The 22,317-nt window shown below is 42.0% G+C and overlaps 1 protein-coding gene across 9 annotated transcripts in view; it reads right to left on the bottom strand.

Moving 5' to 3' along the window:
* RARB (retinoic acid receptor beta) overlaps positions 1–22,317 on the bottom strand; it is a 965,418-nt gene that overhangs the window by 129,313 nt on the left and 813,788 nt on the right. For all 9 annotated transcript variants that reach the window (XM_073568382.1, XM_073568363.1, XM_073568380.1 and 6 more), the window contains one exon: positions 1,552–1,693. In XM_073568382.1, coding sequence (XP_073424483.1) covers positions 1,552–1,693 — 142 coding nt within the window. The remainder of the gene's footprint in view (positions 1–1,551; positions 1,694–22,317) is intronic.

Below are 22,317 nucleotides of genomic sequence, written 5' to 3'. Positions count from 1 at the left end.
AACTTTATTCTCATTTGCACAAGGAAAGACTAGAAGCAATGGGATGAAACTGAATGGGAGGAGACACAGATTAGATATTAGAAAAAACTTTTTGACAGTTAGAGTGATCAATGAGTGGAACAAGCTGCCACGAGAAGTGGTGAGTTCTCCTCCAATGGAAGTCTTCAAACAGAGGCTGGACAGACATCTGACTGGGATGATTTAGCGAATCCTGCTTTGAGCAGGGGGTTGGACCAGATGGCCCAGGAGGTCCCTTCCAACTCTACGATTCTATGATTCTATGAAACCCACCCAGGGGGTGTGTTTAAAGCACTGTTGTAAAGAGTGTGTAAAGGCTTGAAGGACCTGTGATGAGGTCAGAGTCATGTGACCCAGTGGGCGTGGTTATGAACCATATAATGTGGCCAGGGTAGGTCACATGGAGTGAATGCTGGGACCCGGTTGGTCCAGTGTGGAAGGGCCTGCTAGGAGAAGCATCTCCTGGCTAACAGCCTGTGGAGTGGCTGTGTGTCATGGCTGCCAGCGTCTGAGTGCCCCAGAGAAGAGAGTGGATGTCTGTAGCATGGGGAAACAGCCATGAGGAAACCCTGACATGGGTGAGATAATGATGAGGCTGAAGAGCCTGAGTATGGACATTGAGTAACCGGTGTGACCACAGGCTTAACCAGAGTGAAGCTATAATGGACGCTATGCTGTTTATGTTGTTCTATGGGTTTATGAAGGTGGAATAAACCGCTTGGACTGTGTTATGCTTTATGAAAACCTGTGCCGGATCTGATTTTGTGGCTGCTGAGCGAGTATCCCCTATCCGAATAACAGCGCTACCTCACAATATATATATATTAGCTCTGGCAAAAATTAAGAGACCACTTTCAAATGTTCAGTTTGTCTGATTTTTCTCTTTATAGGTATATTTTTGAGTAAAATGTAAATTGTTCTTTTAGTCTATAAACTTCTGACATGTCTCCAAATTTCCCAGAACTAAATTTTTTATTTTTTTATGACAAAGAAAATGTTCAAAATAAAAAAAAAATCAGTGCTTTCAGACCTCAAATAATCCTAAGAAAACAAGTTCATAATCATTTAGAAACAATACTAATATTTTAACTCAGGAAGAGTTCTGAAATCAATATTTTGTGGAATAACCATGATTTTTTAAAAACAGCTTTCATGTGTCTTGGCATGCTTGCCACCAGCGTTTCACACTGCTTGTCTCGCAAAAATTTAAGCAGCTCTTCTTTATCTAATGGCTTGTGACTATCCATCATCCTCTTGATTACATTCCAGAGGTTTTCGATGGGGTTCAGGTCTGGAGAATGGGCTGCCCATGACAGGGTTTACATGTGGTGGTCTCTTAATTTTTGCCAGTGCTGTATATATATGTATATATACATTTTATACACTCAGGCAAATTATGCTGTGTTTGTAACTCAGTAACTAATGCTGGCAACTTACCGATGAGACCAGATTGGAACCATGACTATGTGTCTATGAATGTTGTTTTTTCCATCCCTTAACAACAAAAGCAGAAATTATCTACACTCAACTTACATTCTTTGGACATTCCCACTTCAAAGCACCTCTGTAGTCTGCAGTACTGGCAGCGATTCCGTGTCACTTTATTGATAACACAGTTCTTTTCCCTGTGACATGTGTAAACCATATTCTTCTGTATACTCCGCCTGAAGAAGCCCTGTAGTGAGAAAGGCAGACAAGAATAAATGTTTGGTTGGTCACATCACAGATTGTCCTTTTAAGGTAATTAAATGCCATTACATGGAAAAAGTTGGATAATGTGACTCTTCAGTATCATATGAAAAATTAAAGGCTGTGTATCATTTTCCTTGCTGTTTGGAGCAGGACACTTCTTCTGTGACAAAGTATATAGAACAGTTTATGATGTGGAGTTACGAAACTGATACTGGAGTACTTGCTGTCTGTAGGAGACTAAATGATAGCTCTTGACAACCAGACGAACAAAGGTTCATCAAGAGTTTAACTAGTTATTTACTAGGACTATATTTAGAAGCTTATATTGAGTTTTCTATTACCTGTTATATGGTGATATGCTATAACAAGGCTAAATATTTAAATAACCTTAAGAATATTCCACTTCAAATACCAAGTCTGGATAAATAACATTTTTTCATATCTCATTCATACTGATGACAATGAATGTAATGATGTATTAGCACACTTCTAGTCTTGCTATGGAACCACATTCCTTCTTACCCCCCAGAATTGAAGTGTTCATGTACATGGGGTGTGTGCACTACATTGACCATAAAACTTAGTGTGTGCACTAAGGTGACCATAAAACTTGGTAATCTTGAAAATTCCAGTGCCAATGGAAATAGACACTCTGAAACACAAACTACACTAACACAAATAACAACTGCCCACTTATCACTTGGTGACAAGTCTCCTTTAAAAGGGTATATTCATCATACACATAACAGCTATCTCCAGAATGGGAGGTCTCCATATTCTGGTGACACGATGGCTATGAATAAAAAGGTGTCCATGAATGCTTGGCTCTCCACTCATTTGTACTATTGCTATGAATACAGCCGAGCACTCTCATTGATGTGAGCAGAGAAAGCCGCACAGACACAAGACAGGGTGGGGGGGTCTAGACCCCTATTCTGGATGTACATGCTAGTCCCAGAGCTGAATATGCCAAAAGGGAGAATGAAATATTTTTTATGCCACAGGCTTGCTCTACGTAAAAATAAACACTGCAGAACTGTATCTCTACCACTGGTCTTTGTTGACATGGCGAGTGCAGGGACATAATGACTATAGAAAATAACCACCGCAGCCAATCACTGGGCTTAGCAATCTTGTGCCATCCACATTGACATGACCACTGAACCCAGTGATTGGCTGCAGGGGATACATGCCATAATGCTGATAGTCACGAGGTCAGGGCGCAGTTCTGGTGCAGCAGAAGGTAATTAAGGCTCATTTTTATTTTTATCAACATGAAAATGTAACTGGGCATAAAGATGGTAATAAACGTATAACTGCTGCTAAATTACTACTGTAAGGGCTGAATCAAGCTCAGTCAGGTTGCTCAGTTTGCGCACTTCAGGACTCTGCTCTGTCCTCAACAGGGCAGAGCAGTGTGCCTACGCCGGAGCCACGACAGGAAGGGAAGGCGAGGACGGCATCGTGCGAAGATGGAAGCCACCGGAGCGGACCGTGACACCCATCGGACCGGACGGCTCCCCCGGTGAGTATAATCTAACTCTTTTTTCTTATCTTTCAGGTTACATCGGGGGCTTATCTACAGCATTACAGAATGCTGTAGCTAAGCCCCTGATGTAAATGCCGGCAGCTCATACTCCAAAAAATAGGGTGACAGATTCCCTTTAACAGGAAGCTCTACTCTCTGACTGGCCACATCGAGTCTTGGGACACTGTGAATAGTGCTGTACAGCAGTCCTCCCCCCCTCCCTCCTGCCAGTGCTTATCAGAATCTCTCTAGCTGCCACATAGATTCTGGGACTATGAGAAAAGTGCATAGCAGGCAGGAAGACCAGGTGGCAAAAGAGAGCTGATTGTGTCTACACTGGAGGCAACAAATCCTCCCTGCTGAACTCTGGCAGAGCACCCTCTGTATGAACTGAGGAAAGTTTATATGGAAAATCTGCTGGGCTCCTAATAGCTAAGAGTTAACTGGATCCTGTGTCACTGAGGGGTTAAGAAGTGAAACTAAACATTGTGCCCTAAAGACACTGTTAGGACCGTTTCACACATCAGTTTTTTGCCGTCAGTCACAATCCGTTGGCTCGACGAATCGATGGATCTGTCGCAGATTGTGAAAAACTGATGTGATGGATCCGTTTTTCGGATCTAGTTTTTTCATCTGTTTCTTTCATTTTTCAACTGATCAGTTTTTTAAAAACGCCCACAGATAGATAGACAGATCTATAGATTGATAGATAGATAATATCTATCAATCTATGTATAGATCTATCTATCTATCTGATAAATAAGGGATAGACAGATATAATCCATAGATACATCCATAGATATCTCCATAGATATCTATAAAAAATAGAAATCTATAGATATATCCATTCCAATTGAGTCCTGTTCCAATTTTTGTTTTGCCCATTCTGCAAATTCAGCGCGCCGATCTGGCATCAGTCAAACATCCCTTCGGCGGATATTAGCTACTCACAAATGGCACCCTTACAAAATCCAGCTGCTGCAGCATCTCAACGAGGATGACCCAGATCGGTGCGCTGAATTTGCAGAATGTGCAAACCAAAATTTGGAACAGGACCCTCAGTTTACACAGAACATTATGTTCAGTGATGAGGCAAACTTTTTTGAATGGGCCATTTATATGGATACACCTAAATAAAATGGGAATGGTGACAGTTTTCTTGCGTAGGGTGTCTTGCATTCAAATCTGCTGCAATGACCCAGGTCCGGCGGTCACTAGTCATCAACACAATTTCTATCTGCTCCTCACGTGTTAACCTCTGCGACATGTGAATGGCTGTAAACAAAGAGAAACTTGTAAATAACTCATGAAAGAATAAAGTTACGTTAAAACCAAGCACACTAATGTTTTTCTTGTGAAATTCTCAATAAGTTTGATGTGTCACATGACCCTATTCCCATTGGAAAAAATAAAGTTGGATCCAAAATGGCCAACTATAAAATGGCCACCATGGTCACCACCCATCTTGAAAAGTTGTCCCCCTCCCATATACTAATGTGCCACAAACAAGAAGTTGATATCACCAACCATTCCCATTTTATTTAGGTGTATCCACATACATGGCCCACGCTGTAGATATGTTACCAACCCAATTGATCAATACAAGAAAGACACTGCTCTGCCCCCAATACTGGATGACACGAAGGCATCCCTAGAGGAATCATTTGAAGAATAGGATTTACTTCAAGTCATCAAAAGCTCCCCATCCAATAAATGCCCAGGTCCAGATGGTTACTCTGCCCAATTTTATAAAACATTTGCTACGCAATTCACACCATTCTTAACCAAAGTATTTAATTCAGTTTCGACTTCAAACCCTTTTCCCAGACAAACTCTGGAAGCCTATATTTTGGTGATACCGAAACCTGGGATAGACCAAACATTGGGCTCAAGTTACAGACCAATATCATTAATTAACATTGATGTTAACATTTCTCTAACACCATAGCGACCAGATTAACCCCCCCTGATGCCTAATATTGTGCACAACGATCAAGTAGGATTTGAGCTCCAGAGGGAGGCAAGAGACAACATGATTAAAATGATGCTGCTTATGTCCTATACAAAATTGAAAAAGATCCCAGCATGCATTCTATTGGTTGATGCTGAAAAAGCATTTGACCGGGTTAGCTGGCCAGTTCTCATAGTGCTCTTAAACAAATAAATTTAGGTCTCATCAAAATAATTGCTTTATATCAAGACCCCTCTGCCAAGGTCCACTCCAATGGCACCTAATCAGACTCTTTTAGAGTGTCGAATGGAACAAGCAGGGGTGTCCACTCTCCCCGTTATTGTGATGGAACATCTGACAATGGCCCTCAGGAAAGACTCCAACATTCAAGGAATCCCAGTCGAGCACGAATCTCATAAATTGGCGCTATACGCAGGTGACCTCCTAATGTACATCACTAATCCTAAAACATCATTGCCCTCTATTCTACAAGAAGTTGAGAAATATAGTCGACTGAGTAATTTTAAGGTAAATCTTTCTAAGTCAGAGATTTTGAACATCAATATTCCACAGGAGGAGGCATAATTGTTAAAGGGGTCCTTTCCTTTCCGTTGGTGTAATGGTTCTATGAAATATATTGGGGTCCATTTGCCCTCAGACTTGTCCCAGCTCTTCCATCTGAATCATGAGCCTTTGCTCGGTCGTGTCAAAGCTGAGCTCAAGGCTTATGACAAAACACGATTATCTTGGTTCGGTAGAATTAACGTATTAAAGATGGACATTCTTCCGAAACTGCTTTATGTTTTTCAAGCGGTTCCAATTGCACTCCCCTGTTCTTGTATTAAAGGCAATCTATCACCTCTTTTTTCGAATATGAGCTGCTGGTACCGCCATCAGGGGCTTATCTACAGCATTCTGTAATGCTGTAGATAAGCCCCCGATGTAACCTGAAACATAAGAAAAAAAGAGTTAGATTATATTCACCCAGCGGCGTTCCGGGTCCGGAGGGAGTCGCTGTCCGGTCCGGCGCCTCCCATCTTGCAGCGATGACGTCCTCTTCATTCCTGCCCGTCGCGGCTCCGGCACAGGCGCACTGCTTTGCCCTGTTGAGGGCAAAGCAGAAAACTGCAGTGCGCAGGCGCCGGACCTCTCCCGATGCCTGCGCACTGCAGGACTCTGCTCTGCCCTCAACAGGGCAGAGCAGTGCGCCTGCGCAGGAGCGTGATGCCGAGGAGCCATGAAGCAAGCAGGAAGACGGCGTTGCAAGAAGATGGGAGGACCCGGACCTGCGAGACCCATCGGACCGGACCGACCCCCGGGTGAGCATAATAAAGCCATGACAGGAAGGAAAGAAGAGCATGGCATCGTATGAAGATGGGAGGCGCCGGACCGGATGGTGACACCCATTGGACCGGACGCCGGGGTACGTATAATCTAACTCTTTTTTCTTATCTTTCAGGGTACATCAGGGGCTTATCAGGGGCTTATCTACAGCATCACAGAATGCTGTAGATAAGCCCCTGATGGCGGTGCTGGCAGCTCATATTCGAAAAAACAGGTGACAGATTCCCTTTAAGCAATAATTTCCTTTAACCCCTTCACGACCAATGATGCCACATAGGCGTCATGAAAACTGGTACCAATCTGACCAGTGACGCCTATGTGGCGTCAAGACTTTAAAGCCCCCCTGCGGGTCGGGTGACCTAGGTCACTGAAAGGTCACCCGACCCGCAGATACAGGGGGCTTTGTACTTCACCACGGGGGGCGTGGCTTTGCCCCCACATGGCTACAATCGCTCTGATTGGCTGTTAAAAGTGAAACAGCCAATCAGAGCGATAGTAATATTTCATCAATGAAAATTGATGAAATATTACAATCTAGCCATGTCCGACGCTGCTGTAGCATTGGACATGGTTGGTGACACCGATCCGACCCCCCCACCGGTTAACGGGGGCGATCTGCCCCCCGCCACTGAATGACAGCGGCGATGTGCCGCCGCTGTCATCATCTGCCCCCTGCCTTCCCTCCGCTCCCTCCGCCTTCCGATCACCCCCGGTACTCACCAAGTGCCGCTATGGCTCCCGGTGTCCCGCGGTCCCGGACCATGGGCGCTGCCATATTGGAAACTGGCAGGTGCAGTGTGCCCGCCGGCTGCAATTTCCTTTCATTCATTTTGATGACTGTGATAAACTCTCACAGTGATCAAAATAGAATGAAAAGTAAATAAACTCCCTGTTTATCACCCCCATAGGCAGGAACAACTAATAAAATAAAGAAATTATTTTTATTTTTCCATTAGGGTTAGGGTTAGGGTTGGAAAGAGGGTTAGGGTTAGGGTTGGAAAGAGGGTTAGGGTGGGAATTAGGGTTAGGGTTGGAATTAAGGTTAGGGTTGGAATTAGAGTTAGAATTAGGGTTAGGGTTGGAACTAGCATTAGGCTTGTGGTTAGGGTTATGGTTAGGGTTGGGATTAGGGTTAGGGGTGTGTTGGGGTTAGGGTTAAGGTTGGGATTAGGGTTAGGGATGTGTTGGGGTTAGGGCTGTGGTTAGGGGTGTGTTGGGGTTAGGGTTGACGTTAGAATTGAGGGGTTTCCACTGTTTAGGCACATCATGGGGGTCTCCAAACATGACATGGTGCAACCATTGATTCCAGCCAATTTTGCGTTCAAAAAGTCAAAAGGTGCTCCCTCCCTTCCAAGCCCCGACGTGTGCCCAAACAGTGGCTTACCCCAACATATGGGGTATCAGCGTACTCAGGAAAAATTGCACTACTTTGGGGGTCTAATTTCTCCTGGTACCCTTGGGAAAATAAAAAATTGGGGGCTAAAATATTATTTTTGTGCAAAAAAATGTTTTATTTTATTTTCACATCTCTGCGTTATAAACTTCTGTGAAGCACTTGGGAGTTCAAAGTGCTCACCAGGCATCTAGATAAGTTCCTTGGGGGGTCTAGTTTCCAAAATGGGGTCAATTGTGGGGGGTTTCTATTGTTTAGGCACATCAGGGGCTCTGCAAACGTAACGACGACCGCAGACCATTCCATCAAAGTCTGCATTTCAAAACGTCACTACTTCCCTTCCGAGCCCCGACATGTACCCAAACATTGGTTCCCACCCACATATGGGGTACCAGCGTACTCAGGACAAACTGGACAACAACTTTTGGGGTCCAATTTATCCTGCTACCCTTGTGAAAAAAAAATTGCTGGCTAAAAATCATTTTTTTTTTTAGGAAAAAAAATTATTTTTTATTTTCACGGCACTGCGTTATAAACTTCTGTGAAGCGCTTGGGGGTTCAAGGTGCTCACCACATATCTAGATAAGTTCCTTGGGGGGTCTAGTTTCCAAAATGGGGTCACTTGTGGGGGGGTTCCACAGGTTAGGTACATCAGTGGCTCTGCAAATGTAACATGATGCCCACAGACCATTCTATCAAAGTCAACATTTCATAATGTCACTACTTCCCTTCTGAGCCCCGACGTCTACCCAAACAGTGGCCCCCACCCACATATGGGGTACCAGCGTTCTCAGGACAAACTGGACAACAACTTTTGGGGTCCAATTTATCCTGGTACCCTTGTGAAAATAAAAAATTGCGCACTAAAAAATAATTTTTTGAGGAAAAAAATTTTTTTTATTTTCACGGCTCTGCGTTATAAACTTTTGTGAAGCACTTGGGGGGTTCAAAGTGCTCACTATGCATCTAGATAAGTTCCTTAGGGGGGTCTAGTTTCCAAAATGGGGTCACTTGTGGGGGAGCTCCAATGTTTAGGTGCACAGGGGCTCTCCAAACGCGACATGGTGTCCGATAACGATTGGAGCTAATTTTCCATTTAAAAAGTCAAATGGTACTCCTTCCCTTCTGGACCCTGCCGTACGCCCAAACAGTGGTTTATGACCACATATGAGGTATCAGTGTACTCAGGAGAAATTGCTCAACAAATTTTAGGATCCACTTTATCCTGTTGCCCATGTGAAAATGAAAAAACTGAGGCTAAAAGAAAATTTTTGTGAAAAAAAGTACTTTTTTTTTACAGATCAATTTGTGAAGCACCTGTGGGTTCAAAGTGATCATTATCCATCTAGATAAGTTCCTTGGGGGGTCTAGTTTCCAAAATGGGGCCACTTGTGGGGGAGGTCCAATGTTTAGGCACACAGGGGCTCTCCAAACGCGACATGGCAACCGCTAAATATTACAGCATATTTTCCATTCAAAAAGTCAAATGGCGCTCCTTCCCTTCTGAGCCCTGCCGTGCGCCCAAACAGTGGTTTATGACCACATATGAGGTATCGGTGCACTCAGGAGAAATTGCCCAACAAATTTAAGGATCCATTTTATCCTGTTGCCCATGTGAAAATGAAAAAATTGATGCTAAAAGAAAATTTTTGTTGGAAAAATTAAAATGTCCATTTTTTCTTTCCACGTTGCTTTAGTTCCTGTGAAACACCTGAAGGGTTAATAATCTTCTTGAATGTAGTTTTGAGTAGCTTGAGGGGTGCAGTTTTAAGAATGGTGTAACTTTTGGGTATTTTCTGCCATATAGACCCCTCAATGTGACTTCAAATGTGAGGTGGTCCCTAAAAAAAATGGTTTTGTAAATTTTGTTGTAAAAATGAGAGATCGCTGGTCAACTTTTAACCCTTATAACTTCCTAACAAAAAATATTTTGTTTCCAAAATTGTGCTGATGTAACGTAGACATGTGGGAAATGTTATTTAGTAACTATTTTGTGTCACATAACTCTCTGGTTTAACAGAATAAAAATTCAAAATTTGAAAATTGCGAAATTTTCTAAATTTTCGCCAAATTTCTGATTGTTTCACAAATAAATGCAAAAATGATCAACCTAAATTTACCACTAACATGAAGCCCAATATGTCACGAAAAAACAATCTCAGAATTGCTAGGATCCGTTGAAGCGTTCCTCAGTTATTACCTCATAAAGGGACACTGGTCAGAATTGCAAAAAATGGCCTGGTCGTTAAGGTCAAAATAGGCTTGGTCATGAAGGGGTTAAGTAACAATTTCATTTGGAGATCAAAAAGTTTGAGACTGGCCATTAAATTTTTGTCTAGATCTAAATCTCAAGGGGGTGCTGGCCTCCCGAATTTTCAACTCTATCATGCTGCGGCTGTGCTGGGGTGAGTGGTGGACTAGTTTCATGGTGTGAATCAGAAGCGTTGGTTCACACTAGAGTCATTCCGATCGTGCCTAGACTTTACTTCTCTACCCTGGATTTCTAAACACTTTCGTTCTTCAAAGGCACCACTCCCCCATTAACAGTTGATCTTCTCAGAGTTTGGGACCAATTGGTGAAGAAACTTAAGATTTCTAAGATTCCAGGTCCTATCCAGAATTCCCCCCTGGAGTTGGTGTGAGTAAATTCCTGTCTTCAGCTATAAAACTAGACTTCCTCAGGTACTTGGAATTTCAGAAATATACCATCGCTAAACGAGCTTAAAGCTCTATACCCCGATCAAGCCATATCTTGGTTTTCATACCTCCAGTTCCGTTCATTCATGGATTCTCTTCTACTGTTCTCGGTGCTCAAGTCTGACCCTTCTCAGTTTGATTTGTTGCTGATCAGAGAAGTTGCACCAAAGCATATGATCTCCCAAATATATTATATTTTGTCATCTAAAACTAATACAGAGCTCCTATGGTTCAAGAAAGAGTGGGAGAGAGAGATTGTGATAACCTTCTAGGAGAAGCAATGGAACAAAACTTTCTTTTGCACACACAGACTTCCACTGGCTTGCAAAAGCTCAAGAAAAAAATTACAAAATCATGACTAGATGGTATTGTTGCCCAGCAGATCTTCATAAGATATTTCCCTCTGTCTCCAATAAATGCTGGACATGTGAAAATGCTGAAGGCCCCTGGAGCAAAGTCTTTGACGTTCACAAACATTACAGGGGAATCATCATCTAGAACTCCCCAGATCAGATTTCTTTCTATGATACCAGGGTCTTTTAAATCTATTAAAAGAGGATTGCTGAGACACTGTTTATCCGCCACTAGGAACAGTCATTCCCAGACACTGGCGTTCTAGAATCACTCCATCTAGTCTCTTGAAATGGATTTTTTTTGTGTTGAATGGAAAGACTCTCTGCTAATAATAAAATTAGCTCAGACAACATTTTCCGTACTTGGCAAGGATGGATTCTATTCAGAGATTCCCTGGAGTACTCCTCAATCCTTCTGTCGTGATGAAGACACCATATATTGTACTTGTACATACCTGAATCTGGGTGGATTCAAAAACCTTGCTCATCTCTTCTTCTCCCCTTAGGATCTCTTCTTGACTTTTCAAATTTGTTATAATTTTCTGCTAAAAGTTCTCTTCTTTCCTTTGTCAGGCTTGACAAAGCACAACTTGATTGCAAGAACTTAATTAACAATTTGTTAATATGTCATACTTTTCTTAATAAAAAAAGGGGTATTCTGATATGTGATTTGACCATAACCTATTATCTTGATATTTTTGAAACCTTTTGACAGTATCACTGTGGTCTGTACCACTATAATGAAAACCGCCTCATTGGTTGTATTTAGAAAAGTTGTAACTATTTGCTGTTCTCAATTAATAAACTAGTTTATGAGAAAAAAAATCTTTAAAGATATTCTGACTCTCCATAATAGTACTATTACTATAATGCTACAGTACTTTAAAATCTGGCTACATTCACACTAGTGCTATAGCTCCCATTTATAATGTAAGCACGGTGGCAGTATGGTGGCTCAGTGGTTCAAATGCCACCAAGGACAACATCTGCAAGAAGTATGTATGTTTTCCATGTGTTTGTGTGGGTTTCCTCCCAGTTCTCCGGTTTCCTCCCACACTCCAAAGACATACTGATAGTGAATCTAGATTGTGAGCCCCAATGGGGACAGTGACAATAATGTCTGTAAAGCGCAGCGTAATTAATGGCGCTATATACGTGAGTAAAATAAATAAAATAAAACAATAATGGAAATCACAATGCTCTGCTGAATCCATTTTCAAATGACAGATACCATTGGCATCATAAGGAAGACTATTGACTCTACTGACTTATAATACTGTGTACACTTTTGGTCTCCGATATATAAGGAGTAGGGAAGATCGAATAGCTTCGGATAAGTTCTTGTCCGAATAGTTATACTGCTTCTCGAATAGCTGCATCGGGAACCCGGATACCTGGAGCGCTCCCGATAATCAGCTGTTCGGCGCCACAGCTGCATGTGTCGCAGCTGGGTGACAGTCACAACACATGCATGGATATCCCAACAAATAGGTTCTCCATGCATGTGTTGTGCCGCGACACATGCAGCTGCGGAGCCGAACAGCTGATTAGCGCTCCAGGTGTCCGGGTTCCCAATGCAGCTATTCGGTAAGCGCTATAGCTATTCGGATAAGCAGTTATCAGAAGCTATTCACTCATCTCTAATAAGGAGAATACAGCTGAACTTTAGTTGATGCTGAGATGAGCGACCAAGATTTTTATGGGAATGGGTGAACTGCAATACCGGCTATTAAACTTGAAGTTGCTCAATTTGCTCATGGGGCTTTTGCCTTCCTCTGGATCAACATGTTAGGCTATAGGTTGAACTCATTGGATTTCTGTCTACCATCAACCTAGAAAATCTATGAAACTTATAGTTGGAGTCTGTTGGGTTCTACCATGTTTTCTTTCATTTTGACAAAAAGAATAGGATTGCATGCCATTCCATCTAATAACTTTGAATGGACTCTCTCTTTAAGCGGTATGATCAGAGCCGTAGGTATCTTTATGTATATTCAGGGTTTGGCAGTGACTACCTCAGTATGCAGTATAATTACTGCTCATAGGAAGTTCATGATTGCTCTGTTCCAACTCCCATAATGTTTGCTTGGTCAGGTTAACTTATTGGTGAAACTAAACAAATAGAGCACTCTTGGAAAATGGATATGCTGTAACATAAAACTAACAACCAATATACTTATTAGATGCATTTTTTTCATATGGCACTAGTAGTTAACAACTGGATAACGCTGAAGAGCAAAGGTTAGAGCGCAAGATAATTACATTGACCTACTATTGACTATCCTCTAAAGACAGAGCTACATGGGGCTTTCATTTCTGCATTGTTCACAATCCATATTCCACTTATATCTTATCCTGTGATCGGATCAGTAAGGTCACTCATTTGTTTTGCAAACCTTAAGAAGTACGGGTAGAAGACTGGCGTTCTTATCGGCTTACGTACTTAACAACTTTACACTGCTCAGCTTGGCCTCATATTCACAGAGCTTGAACTGAGCCTGCAAAAGTCCGCTATTGATGAAACTATCACAGCCTCTCTGAGTTTCGGAAACCTGCCTTCACGAATCTTGTAGAGAAACCATTCCCCCCCACATCCCATTTCATTGTCTTGTAAAGATTCACAGCATAATACAACAATGAGCAACATCAAACTTGGTGGGATTTTGTACTGGAACAGATGCTGAGCACTTGCAGGACTTCACTTTAACTCAGTACTAAATATTACACTATGTCAGGGAGCATATGACTCCACCACTGAAGGTCAGGTTCCACAAAAGGTGGCAGGTGGCACGAGCAGAAGCTAACTCTGCTACCATGGTAAAAAAAAGAATCTACCTCCTACCACATCATGACCCACTAAAATTTACTCAAGTTATACAAGGAATCCATGGTGCCTGCGATAACATGGCGACCTACAGTGTTCTTCACTCTCAGAAATTTCTTCTTGACTTCCCACAATTGTGTACCTATATAATGAAGTTTTTTGTCTCTGCGGATTTTGTAGAGAAAACCGCAGGAAATCCGCAGGACAAAGTGCTGCGGTTTTTCTGCGGTTTATCTGCGTTTTTTCTGCGTTTTTGCCCTGCGGTTTACACCTCATAATGGATGAGGTGTAAAACTGCAGCGTTTCTGCACCAAACAATTGACATGCTGCGTTTTGAAAACCGCAGCAAAACCGCGCGGAAAAAAAAGCAGCATGTGCACAGCTTTTTTTTATTTCCATAGGAAATAAAGGTACTGTACAACGCAGCAAAATCTGCTGCGTTTCTGCAGAGCCGGAAACGCAGCAGAAACCGCAAAGTGTGCACATACCCTGAATGCTGCCAATGCAATTCAATATAATACCAACACAGTTTCTAATCAGCTTGCGGTCAACACTGCTCAAGTTGTAAATCTGTAATCAACATTGCCATCTTTTAAAGTATATAACTTTAATATTAACTTCTATTAATTCCTCAGCACACAAATCAACTGGAACAGGTCTCTTATTTAAACTTTGGTCGATGACCACCTGATGCCCCTTGCACTATGATGCTTGCAGAGGGTGTGTTAGGGTCGGCGGAATGCACCAGATATAAATAATAGGAGGTGCGTTCGCCGCCCGGGGTCCACCGTGCGGTAGATGATAAGACCTCTGCTGGACAATGGCAGATACTCCACAAGGTGAAGTAATGCGCTCGGGTTAACGTCACCCGATCGCTAAGAGCGGCTCTGTTCAGACACAGAGTCGCCTTACAGAAAAACAGTACAAAGGAGCTGGCCCTGTTAGCCTCACAGGATAACCAGCGGGAGGCGTTGCAACCGCAACCGCCAAAGGACGCTGCTACCGCAGCGCGGCAATAACTACAGCTGCTAGACAACGGCGCCGGAAGGCCGGTCACCGTCGGACGCTAGTGTGCAGTGCAGGAAGCACAGTGGCGCTTGGTTCGCCAGTAATGGGAGCTGACTATCACCAACACTCTGTCACCATTCGTATTATCAGAGGGAAGGGGTTTCTTAATAAGTCAGTCACCAGAACATGCATCCATCACCATTCACACTCAGCATAATATGCTACATTAGCGCATGGCCGAGCCGCCATGCGGGCTTTTTATAGCCATGCGCTTCCGGGACCTTCCAGTACCCTGGAAGAGACCAATCAGATCCGACGCAGGACCTGAGCACATGACCCCTGCTTGCCAGTTAGAAGTCAAGTTGCGGGCATGCCCAGTAGTATGGCACGAGAACTTAGCCTCTGGAGCGGTTCCCTGCGGAGCAGGTTGTGCTACCATTGCTGCACCAGAGGTGGCAGCAACATCTAGGCTCACAGAACAAGTCTGAGCAGCACGCCTGGCTCGCCGTGATTGCTGAGCAGGGCCCTGAGCGGTGGGAGACCGCTGAATGTACAGCTCTGGATTCCTGCTGTGCAGAGCCAGAAATCCGACGCCTAACAGGGTGACTTCTCTAAAGTCTTGGGTTTGTGATATATTGTAGACCCTTACTCCTCGGCTGCGATCTGAGTTTTTGACCTTAGACCAAGCTGTGGGTGACCTATCTACAGTACATATAATAGGGGTTACTATGAACCTGCAATCACAATACACAATAGCTCCCTTGGACAACAACTTCTCTTAAACTCACTAGCCACTTTCTCCCCGAGTGACCCCTCTGAGAGTTTCCAAACTTCTAACACTCTCACTCTCTCTGTCCCAGGGCACAGCTCAACCTCGGATCTCTTGAAGCGTTAGTCACTCTTTGCCTTAAATGAGCCCATCACCGTGCTCTTGCATGACTGAATACTGTAGGTCCAAACCTTCATTCTCTCTAAACTATATAACTTCTTCGCCTGTATATAAGGGGCCAAAACTCAAACATATGGTAAATGGATGTAGCCCAACTCCACTTACAGACAATGCAGTGCAACACTTGTGGTGTCACAAATCCTTCTGTTAATTTAGCACAAGGTACCAGAACAATTGCCGCCTCTAACCAGTACTTCCTCTTCTTGCAGGGCGGCATCCAGATATTCCATTCCTTGTGTCTTCAATTTTCACAGGAAAAGGTACAATGGTGCTGAGACAACAGCTTACCAATTCTTAAATGGTCCAAAAAGACTACGGAAGCATGTAGCCATGAGTTAATATCTATTTATTAAAGTCATTACAAAAGACACAAAAAACAAACAAACATGAGATAAAAGGAGATGAATATCCAATTTAACACCACAAGGTATATATGCACTATAAAGGTAATAAATTCATTGCTGACTCCATACATGTCATCTGTGAAAAATACCATGTCATGATGATTCATAAAGGTGATAATAAATTATATCAAATCACGCCAGCTTGAGGCCCAAATAGTGTAGTCTAACTTATTTCCACCCAAAATGAATAAGTGGGGCAAATATAGTTCACATATAAACTAGGACAACATTGAAATGCTGATGAATGCTACAGTACATGAATGCCTGGCAATAAATACCTCCCTAAGGGAAATAGATGACCAATTTGAAAAATCAGCAGGACAAGTCCCTATAGGAAATAAAGACACGAAAGCAAAAAATTGCTCCTAAACTAATAGCATGTAGATACTGAATAAGGCACAGCTGACCTGTTAGACATTGTTATATGCAAAATGTACTAAAGTGTACATAGTACGCTGAATGTTGAAAAAGGGGCAACATTGAAATGCTGATAAATACTGCAGTGAATTAAAATCTGAGAATATATACATCCCTAGAAAAATAAATTACCAGTTTCTAAATTGGCAAGACAAATCCCTATACACTATAAGATAAGATATACAAGTAGCTCCATAATGGAGCAGAGATTGCTGCTATAAGAATGACATGACGGTGCTTAATAAAACGCAGATAAACTATTAAGCATTGCTGAATGCAAAGTACATGAGGGTGTAATAATACGCTGCATGTTTAGCATGAACAAATGTCAGCCCAGGCGGGCAAAGTGAGAATAGTGCATACGACCTGCAGGTGTGGAGGACCCCGACGCGCGTTTTGCGTTAGCTTCGTCCTCGTGTCTTTCTTTATTTCCTATAGGGACCTGTCCTGCTGATTTTTCAAATTGGTCATCTATTTCCCTTAGGGAGTAATTTATTGCTAGGCATTCATGTACTGTAGCATTCATCAGCATTTCAATGTTGTCCTAGTTTATATGTGAACTATATTTGCCCCACTTATTCATTTTGGGTGGAAATAAGTTAGACTACACTATTTGGGCCTCAAGCTGGCATGATTTGATATAATTTATTATCACCTTTATGAATCATCATGACATGGTATTTTTCACAGATGACATGTATGGTGTCAGCAATGAATTTATTACCTTTATAGTGCATATATACCTTGTGGTGTTAAATTGGATATTCATCTCCTTTTATCTCATGTTTGTTTGTTTTTTGTGTCTTTTGTAATGACTTTAATAAATAGATATTAACTCATGGCTACATGCTTCCGTAGTCTTTTTGGATGATAGATGTTTAGAAAGAGCCATTTTTTCTAGGCCCAAATCCTTTTTGTATTCTCAATTCTTTAATGGGTTGTCCAATACTAGACAAACCTTTCCCAAAAAGCTATAGTCTACTGCATAAAATAGCACATAAAAGTGAACACTTACCTCGTGGCCTAGTGCTGCTCCTACAATCTCCCTAACGTCACTCTTGGTCATAAGATGACTGCAGAGGTCGCTTGACGTACCGTAACATTATCATGAGGTTGCGAAAGACACAGTGAGGAGATCACAGAAGCAGCACTGGTCCAAGAGGTAAGTGTACAATTTTTATTTTATGCAGCAGACAGTAGCTATTGTGAAGGGGTTTTCCAGTAGTGGACAACCTCTTTAACCAAAATCCTAGGCCATGTCTGGCATTACTAGAGTCTGTGAACTGTGGTCTGCAGCCTACATAAGTGACATCTAATATGAATTAGGTCACTCATACATAAGGGTACAGGGTCTCCAGAAGAAAAATATATATCAATCACACCCAAAAACTAATGTCGCAGTAGGCACCAACTAGCAAAGTTCACAAAAAAGTCTTAAAATCTTCAGGGCACTGTCCTAATGGAGGCTATTCTCTTGTGCCATATTCTCCATCTCCTTAGAAGCATTTCCCAAAGGCTGAACTAAAGATAACGGAAAGCATTCTACTGATACCAGGTGTTTCCCCAGTTCTGAGTACAGGGTATTCTTCCTCCCATGCAGTCACAGCTCCTGATTCTGGTATTACAGTGCAGTCTAGTCAATGAAGTCAAATAAAACCAACCAGAGAAAGACAGTAAAGCGAGATATATGAACATAATGTCCAATTAGAAAGGTTACACAATGTTTCTAGTACTAAATTTAATTTCATCTCACTACTAGAGCTATATATGATGCCACAAAATATACTCTCTATATTTCCATGCTAAACACTGCATTAATACAAGAGTCCCAAATATTACTAAACACCAAGAGAGTAATTTTTAATTTTAGATTTATCTTACATGTCCTTCAAAACTTAAAGAGGTTGTTCACTACTTTAGCATTGATAACCTATCCTAGGGATAGGTCTTCAATGTATGATAGGCAGGGGTCCAACACCCGGCACCCATGCCAACTAGCTGTTATCGGTGTCGGCGGTGTCTTCTGATCGTGGCCAAGGCAGGGTGCTACACATCCGCCTCCTATTGATTTGCAGTGCAAAGCCACGCCCACTATCAGAAGATGGCCAGCTCTGCAAGTGAGCACTTCCGGCTGGTGGCAAACACCGATAACAGTTGATCAGTGGAGATGATGGATGTCAGACCCCGGCCAATAACACATTGATGACCTACCCTAAGGATAGCTCATTAAAGAAAAAGTAGTGGACATCCTCTTCAAAAGGTTTTGGATTGGTTCGCATGACCGGAAGCCATCTCCTGAACTGTCGGTCATGTGTAGTGGGCCTCAGAAGCTGGGTGTACAGTTCTCTGGCTTCAAATGCGCAGTGCACATGACCAGAAGTTCAGAAGATGGCTTCCGGTCATGCGCAGTGCACCACTGAAGACTGGAAGCGTACACCTGGCTGCAGAGACGCTGACGAAATGTGCTGCGCTCCTATAAATTCTGCTATCACTCCCACAGAGGCGTTTGCATAAATCACTAGTAAACGTTAATATAAGCTTATTTGAAGTATATATTATCAGAGAATTCTGCTTCTTCCTCAACTTATGAGTCACTTTCTCATCCTTCCTGCCCCCTAAACTTTCATCCATTCTGGAAAACAGCTCAATAAATGTTGGTAAAAGCAAATGGGACTGACAGCACAGTGAGGTGTCAGGTTACAGTGCCTACTATACTCTAAGACAAGGGTCCCCATCCTGTGGCTCGCAGACCCAAGACGTGCGGCTCATGGCTGTCTGTCAGGTCTCCAGATGGTGACTATTGTGAGTAGCATGGCACAGAAGAGCACATCCTGAGGCACGTGGGGTTAATAGGATGATATTTTAGGATGGTGATAGAATGATACTGCTAGTTAGAGGGTTGCTTGAAGCTGGATGTGAAAGTGTGCACGGAGTGCTTGATGCACGAATACCAAATAAGGGAACCTGTAGTTGTAAGGATATTGTCTATAAGGGAGGAAGCCACAACGTCTCAATATGATTTCTGTGGCAAATCTTTGTTTCATTATACCAGTAAAGGGGGGCTCTAGGTGTCACTATGGTTGAGGGTAATGTATGCGGCTCAAGACCATCTCTCAGAGTTGAATTTGGCTCTTAAGATAAGTCAAGACAGGCAGGTTTTGCTGAAGTTAGTGAGTAACTTCGCTTAACCCAGTGCAGGATTCACAGACACAACGCTCAGTGCTGCTGTATAATCTCCTACATGCTGATACTACTGAATATTTGCTAAACAGAAAAATAGCCTCAGAAATCCATCCGTTTAAGTGCATGGTGTATAGAAGACCGATTAGGCAATCTCCAACTACTTCAGATAGAGCCTGCAGAGTGGAAAACTGGTGAAAGTGCAGGATATCAAATTGAAAACAACAGATTTGGTTTTCTGAATAATAGAAGTCACACCCAACAAGACATAGAGTATTTTTTATACAAATTACAGTCAGGCTCGTTAGAGAATAGACACTGACTTCTAGGATTGCTACTACCTATAGGTGGCACTAGAATTCTAGGCCTCTTCCTCACTGAAGAGACAATTTAAATATTTCCCAAATGAACATAGCGGATGAAAAGTCTCCTCACCTTGGCATGTCAGGCTTGATACGTCCCTCTCCGCAAGGAGAAACGTTACCCCTTGGATCTGTACTATGATTATTTTTTATGTTGCACTTGGTATTTTTTAAAAGAAAACTCTATTCACATGTAGTAATTGTGCTGGTCTTAATTACAAAACCCTGTAGCAAAAGAAGACATACCTTTGCTGCGTTTTATGTTTTTCAATGTACAGGCAATAACTTTAATACATCATTAGCTAATGGTAAGTACAAGCACTATATGAAACTAGACATCTTAATTTTGCTGTAAAAACGGCTTCATTGCAATGAAAAATAGCCACGAAAAGGTACTGATGTTTGTTTATTTGCTAGAAGAGTCCCCAACGGGCAGTAAGGGGAGCATAATTTAGAGTGTATCAGCAGAAAAGTACACATTTGCTGATAACGGTAAAACCACCTGCTAAATATAATAGTACTTAGCATTGCTAAATATTTCACAGTAAGTATCAATAAGCTCCAGCGCAATAAGTACTATAAGTCATTATAAAATATAATCCCAAGCATTTCATAACTCTTTCTCGCACAGAAGCCAATTGGCCTGCTGTTTTCACTGTGTGCTCCCCAGAGTGGTCTGCGGTGCACTGAAAGTGTACATTATTTACCAAGTCTATCGTCCACAGTGGGCTTCTTATTCCTACTTTACCGAATGTATTGCTATTCCATTTTTCCTTTTATTGCTATGCACCAGCACATGGAGCTTGGTTATTTTCCTAGAGAAAACATACACAATGCCAAAATATCTCAGGGGATATCCCCAAATCACAGTTCCTACATTTCTATTAAATTTAGTCATGTTTATCCAAACAGGCATACGGCTGCAGTGTGTGAATAAGCCCTTTACGGTCAAAACACAAGAAGATTTGACCTGATATTGCATGGCTTTAAAATAATCCTATTGCTGATGATGATTCCCTAACCTGAGAGGGCAATTATTGCATGGATGGAAGACCTAATCAGAGCTATGTATGTAATTGTCTTCTGATAATGCAAACTGGCTCCAAAATTACAGGGGATTCACATTATTTTTTACAATTTTGTAATCATATATTGAGATAATTAAAACAAGGCAGAGCCACAAGAGGACTTACAGTGGGTTGTCCCGGGCTTTGAGATTGATGGCCTTCATCAATGTCGGATTGGTGGGGGTGAGACACCGGGTCCCCCCTCCAATCAGCTCTTACTGGTTTTGCCGTCATCAAGAACAGCTGATCAGTGGCGGTGATGAGTGTCGATCAGATATTGATGACCTTTCCTAAGAATAAGCCATCAATGTTAATTAATATCTTGGACAACAACTTTAAAGACTCAACACTTGTTAAGAGCAAGCTAAAAAGGATTGCTCAATGCCAATCAGCAGCTGCAAAAGCATGTGTATATTAGGGTTGAGAAAACAGAAAAAAATAAAGCAGTAATTCAAGTTCAATATTATCCCAGCACAAAATGCTTCCTAGGTCATATGCAACTGGATTGACAAAAAGGGATAAAACAAAATCTGAGAAATTCTTGATGGAAGGTTCATAAAAATAGAAGACTTCCTCACTTTTGTATTAAAAAAAAAAATACTGGGTGTCCACATTTTGCTTTGCTTTTTTTTTAACATGTACAGATGATTGCGATAGTAATTATCACTGTGGTTTTCCAATGAATTTGAAATTAACTTTGTCATCAGTGATCTTTTTGATAATTTTAACTGTACAAAAATAAAAGAACATGGACCACCCCATCCAAATATTTTGTATTGATCTACTGAGGCCAAACAAGATTTTTCAAACATGGACATAAGGTTCTTGGCTAATATTTTGATCAGAATGTATAAGCATGTCTACCACCTAGGTCACACCACCTCATGGATTTTTTTATCAGTTGTCAGTAAAATAAATAATCCAGATGGCAACCCCGCTGAGGACCCCATAGCTAGATGAACTTGATAGACATTTGTCTTTTTTAACCTATGTACCCAATATATAACAAGTTATAAAGTCAGTCAGTGAATGGCAAGCTTTATTCCAAATTTCCCTGCTATCTAACCAAATAGAGCAAGACATAATTACCAAGTAATTGCTCTTGCCAACCTCTCTTCTGTTTCCAGGAC

This window comes from Dendrobates tinctorius, unplaced genomic scaffold, assembly GCF_039654945.1.
Source record: "Dendrobates tinctorius isolate UK_male_01 unplaced genomic scaffold, ASM3965494v1 ptg000005l, whole genome shotgun sequence".
Classification (NCBI taxonomy): Eukaryota; Metazoa; Chordata; class Amphibia; order Anura; family Dendrobatidae; genus Dendrobates; species Dendrobates tinctorius.
Note: the sequence above shows the minus strand (reverse complement) of the source record. Positions and strands in the feature narration are given on the sequence as shown.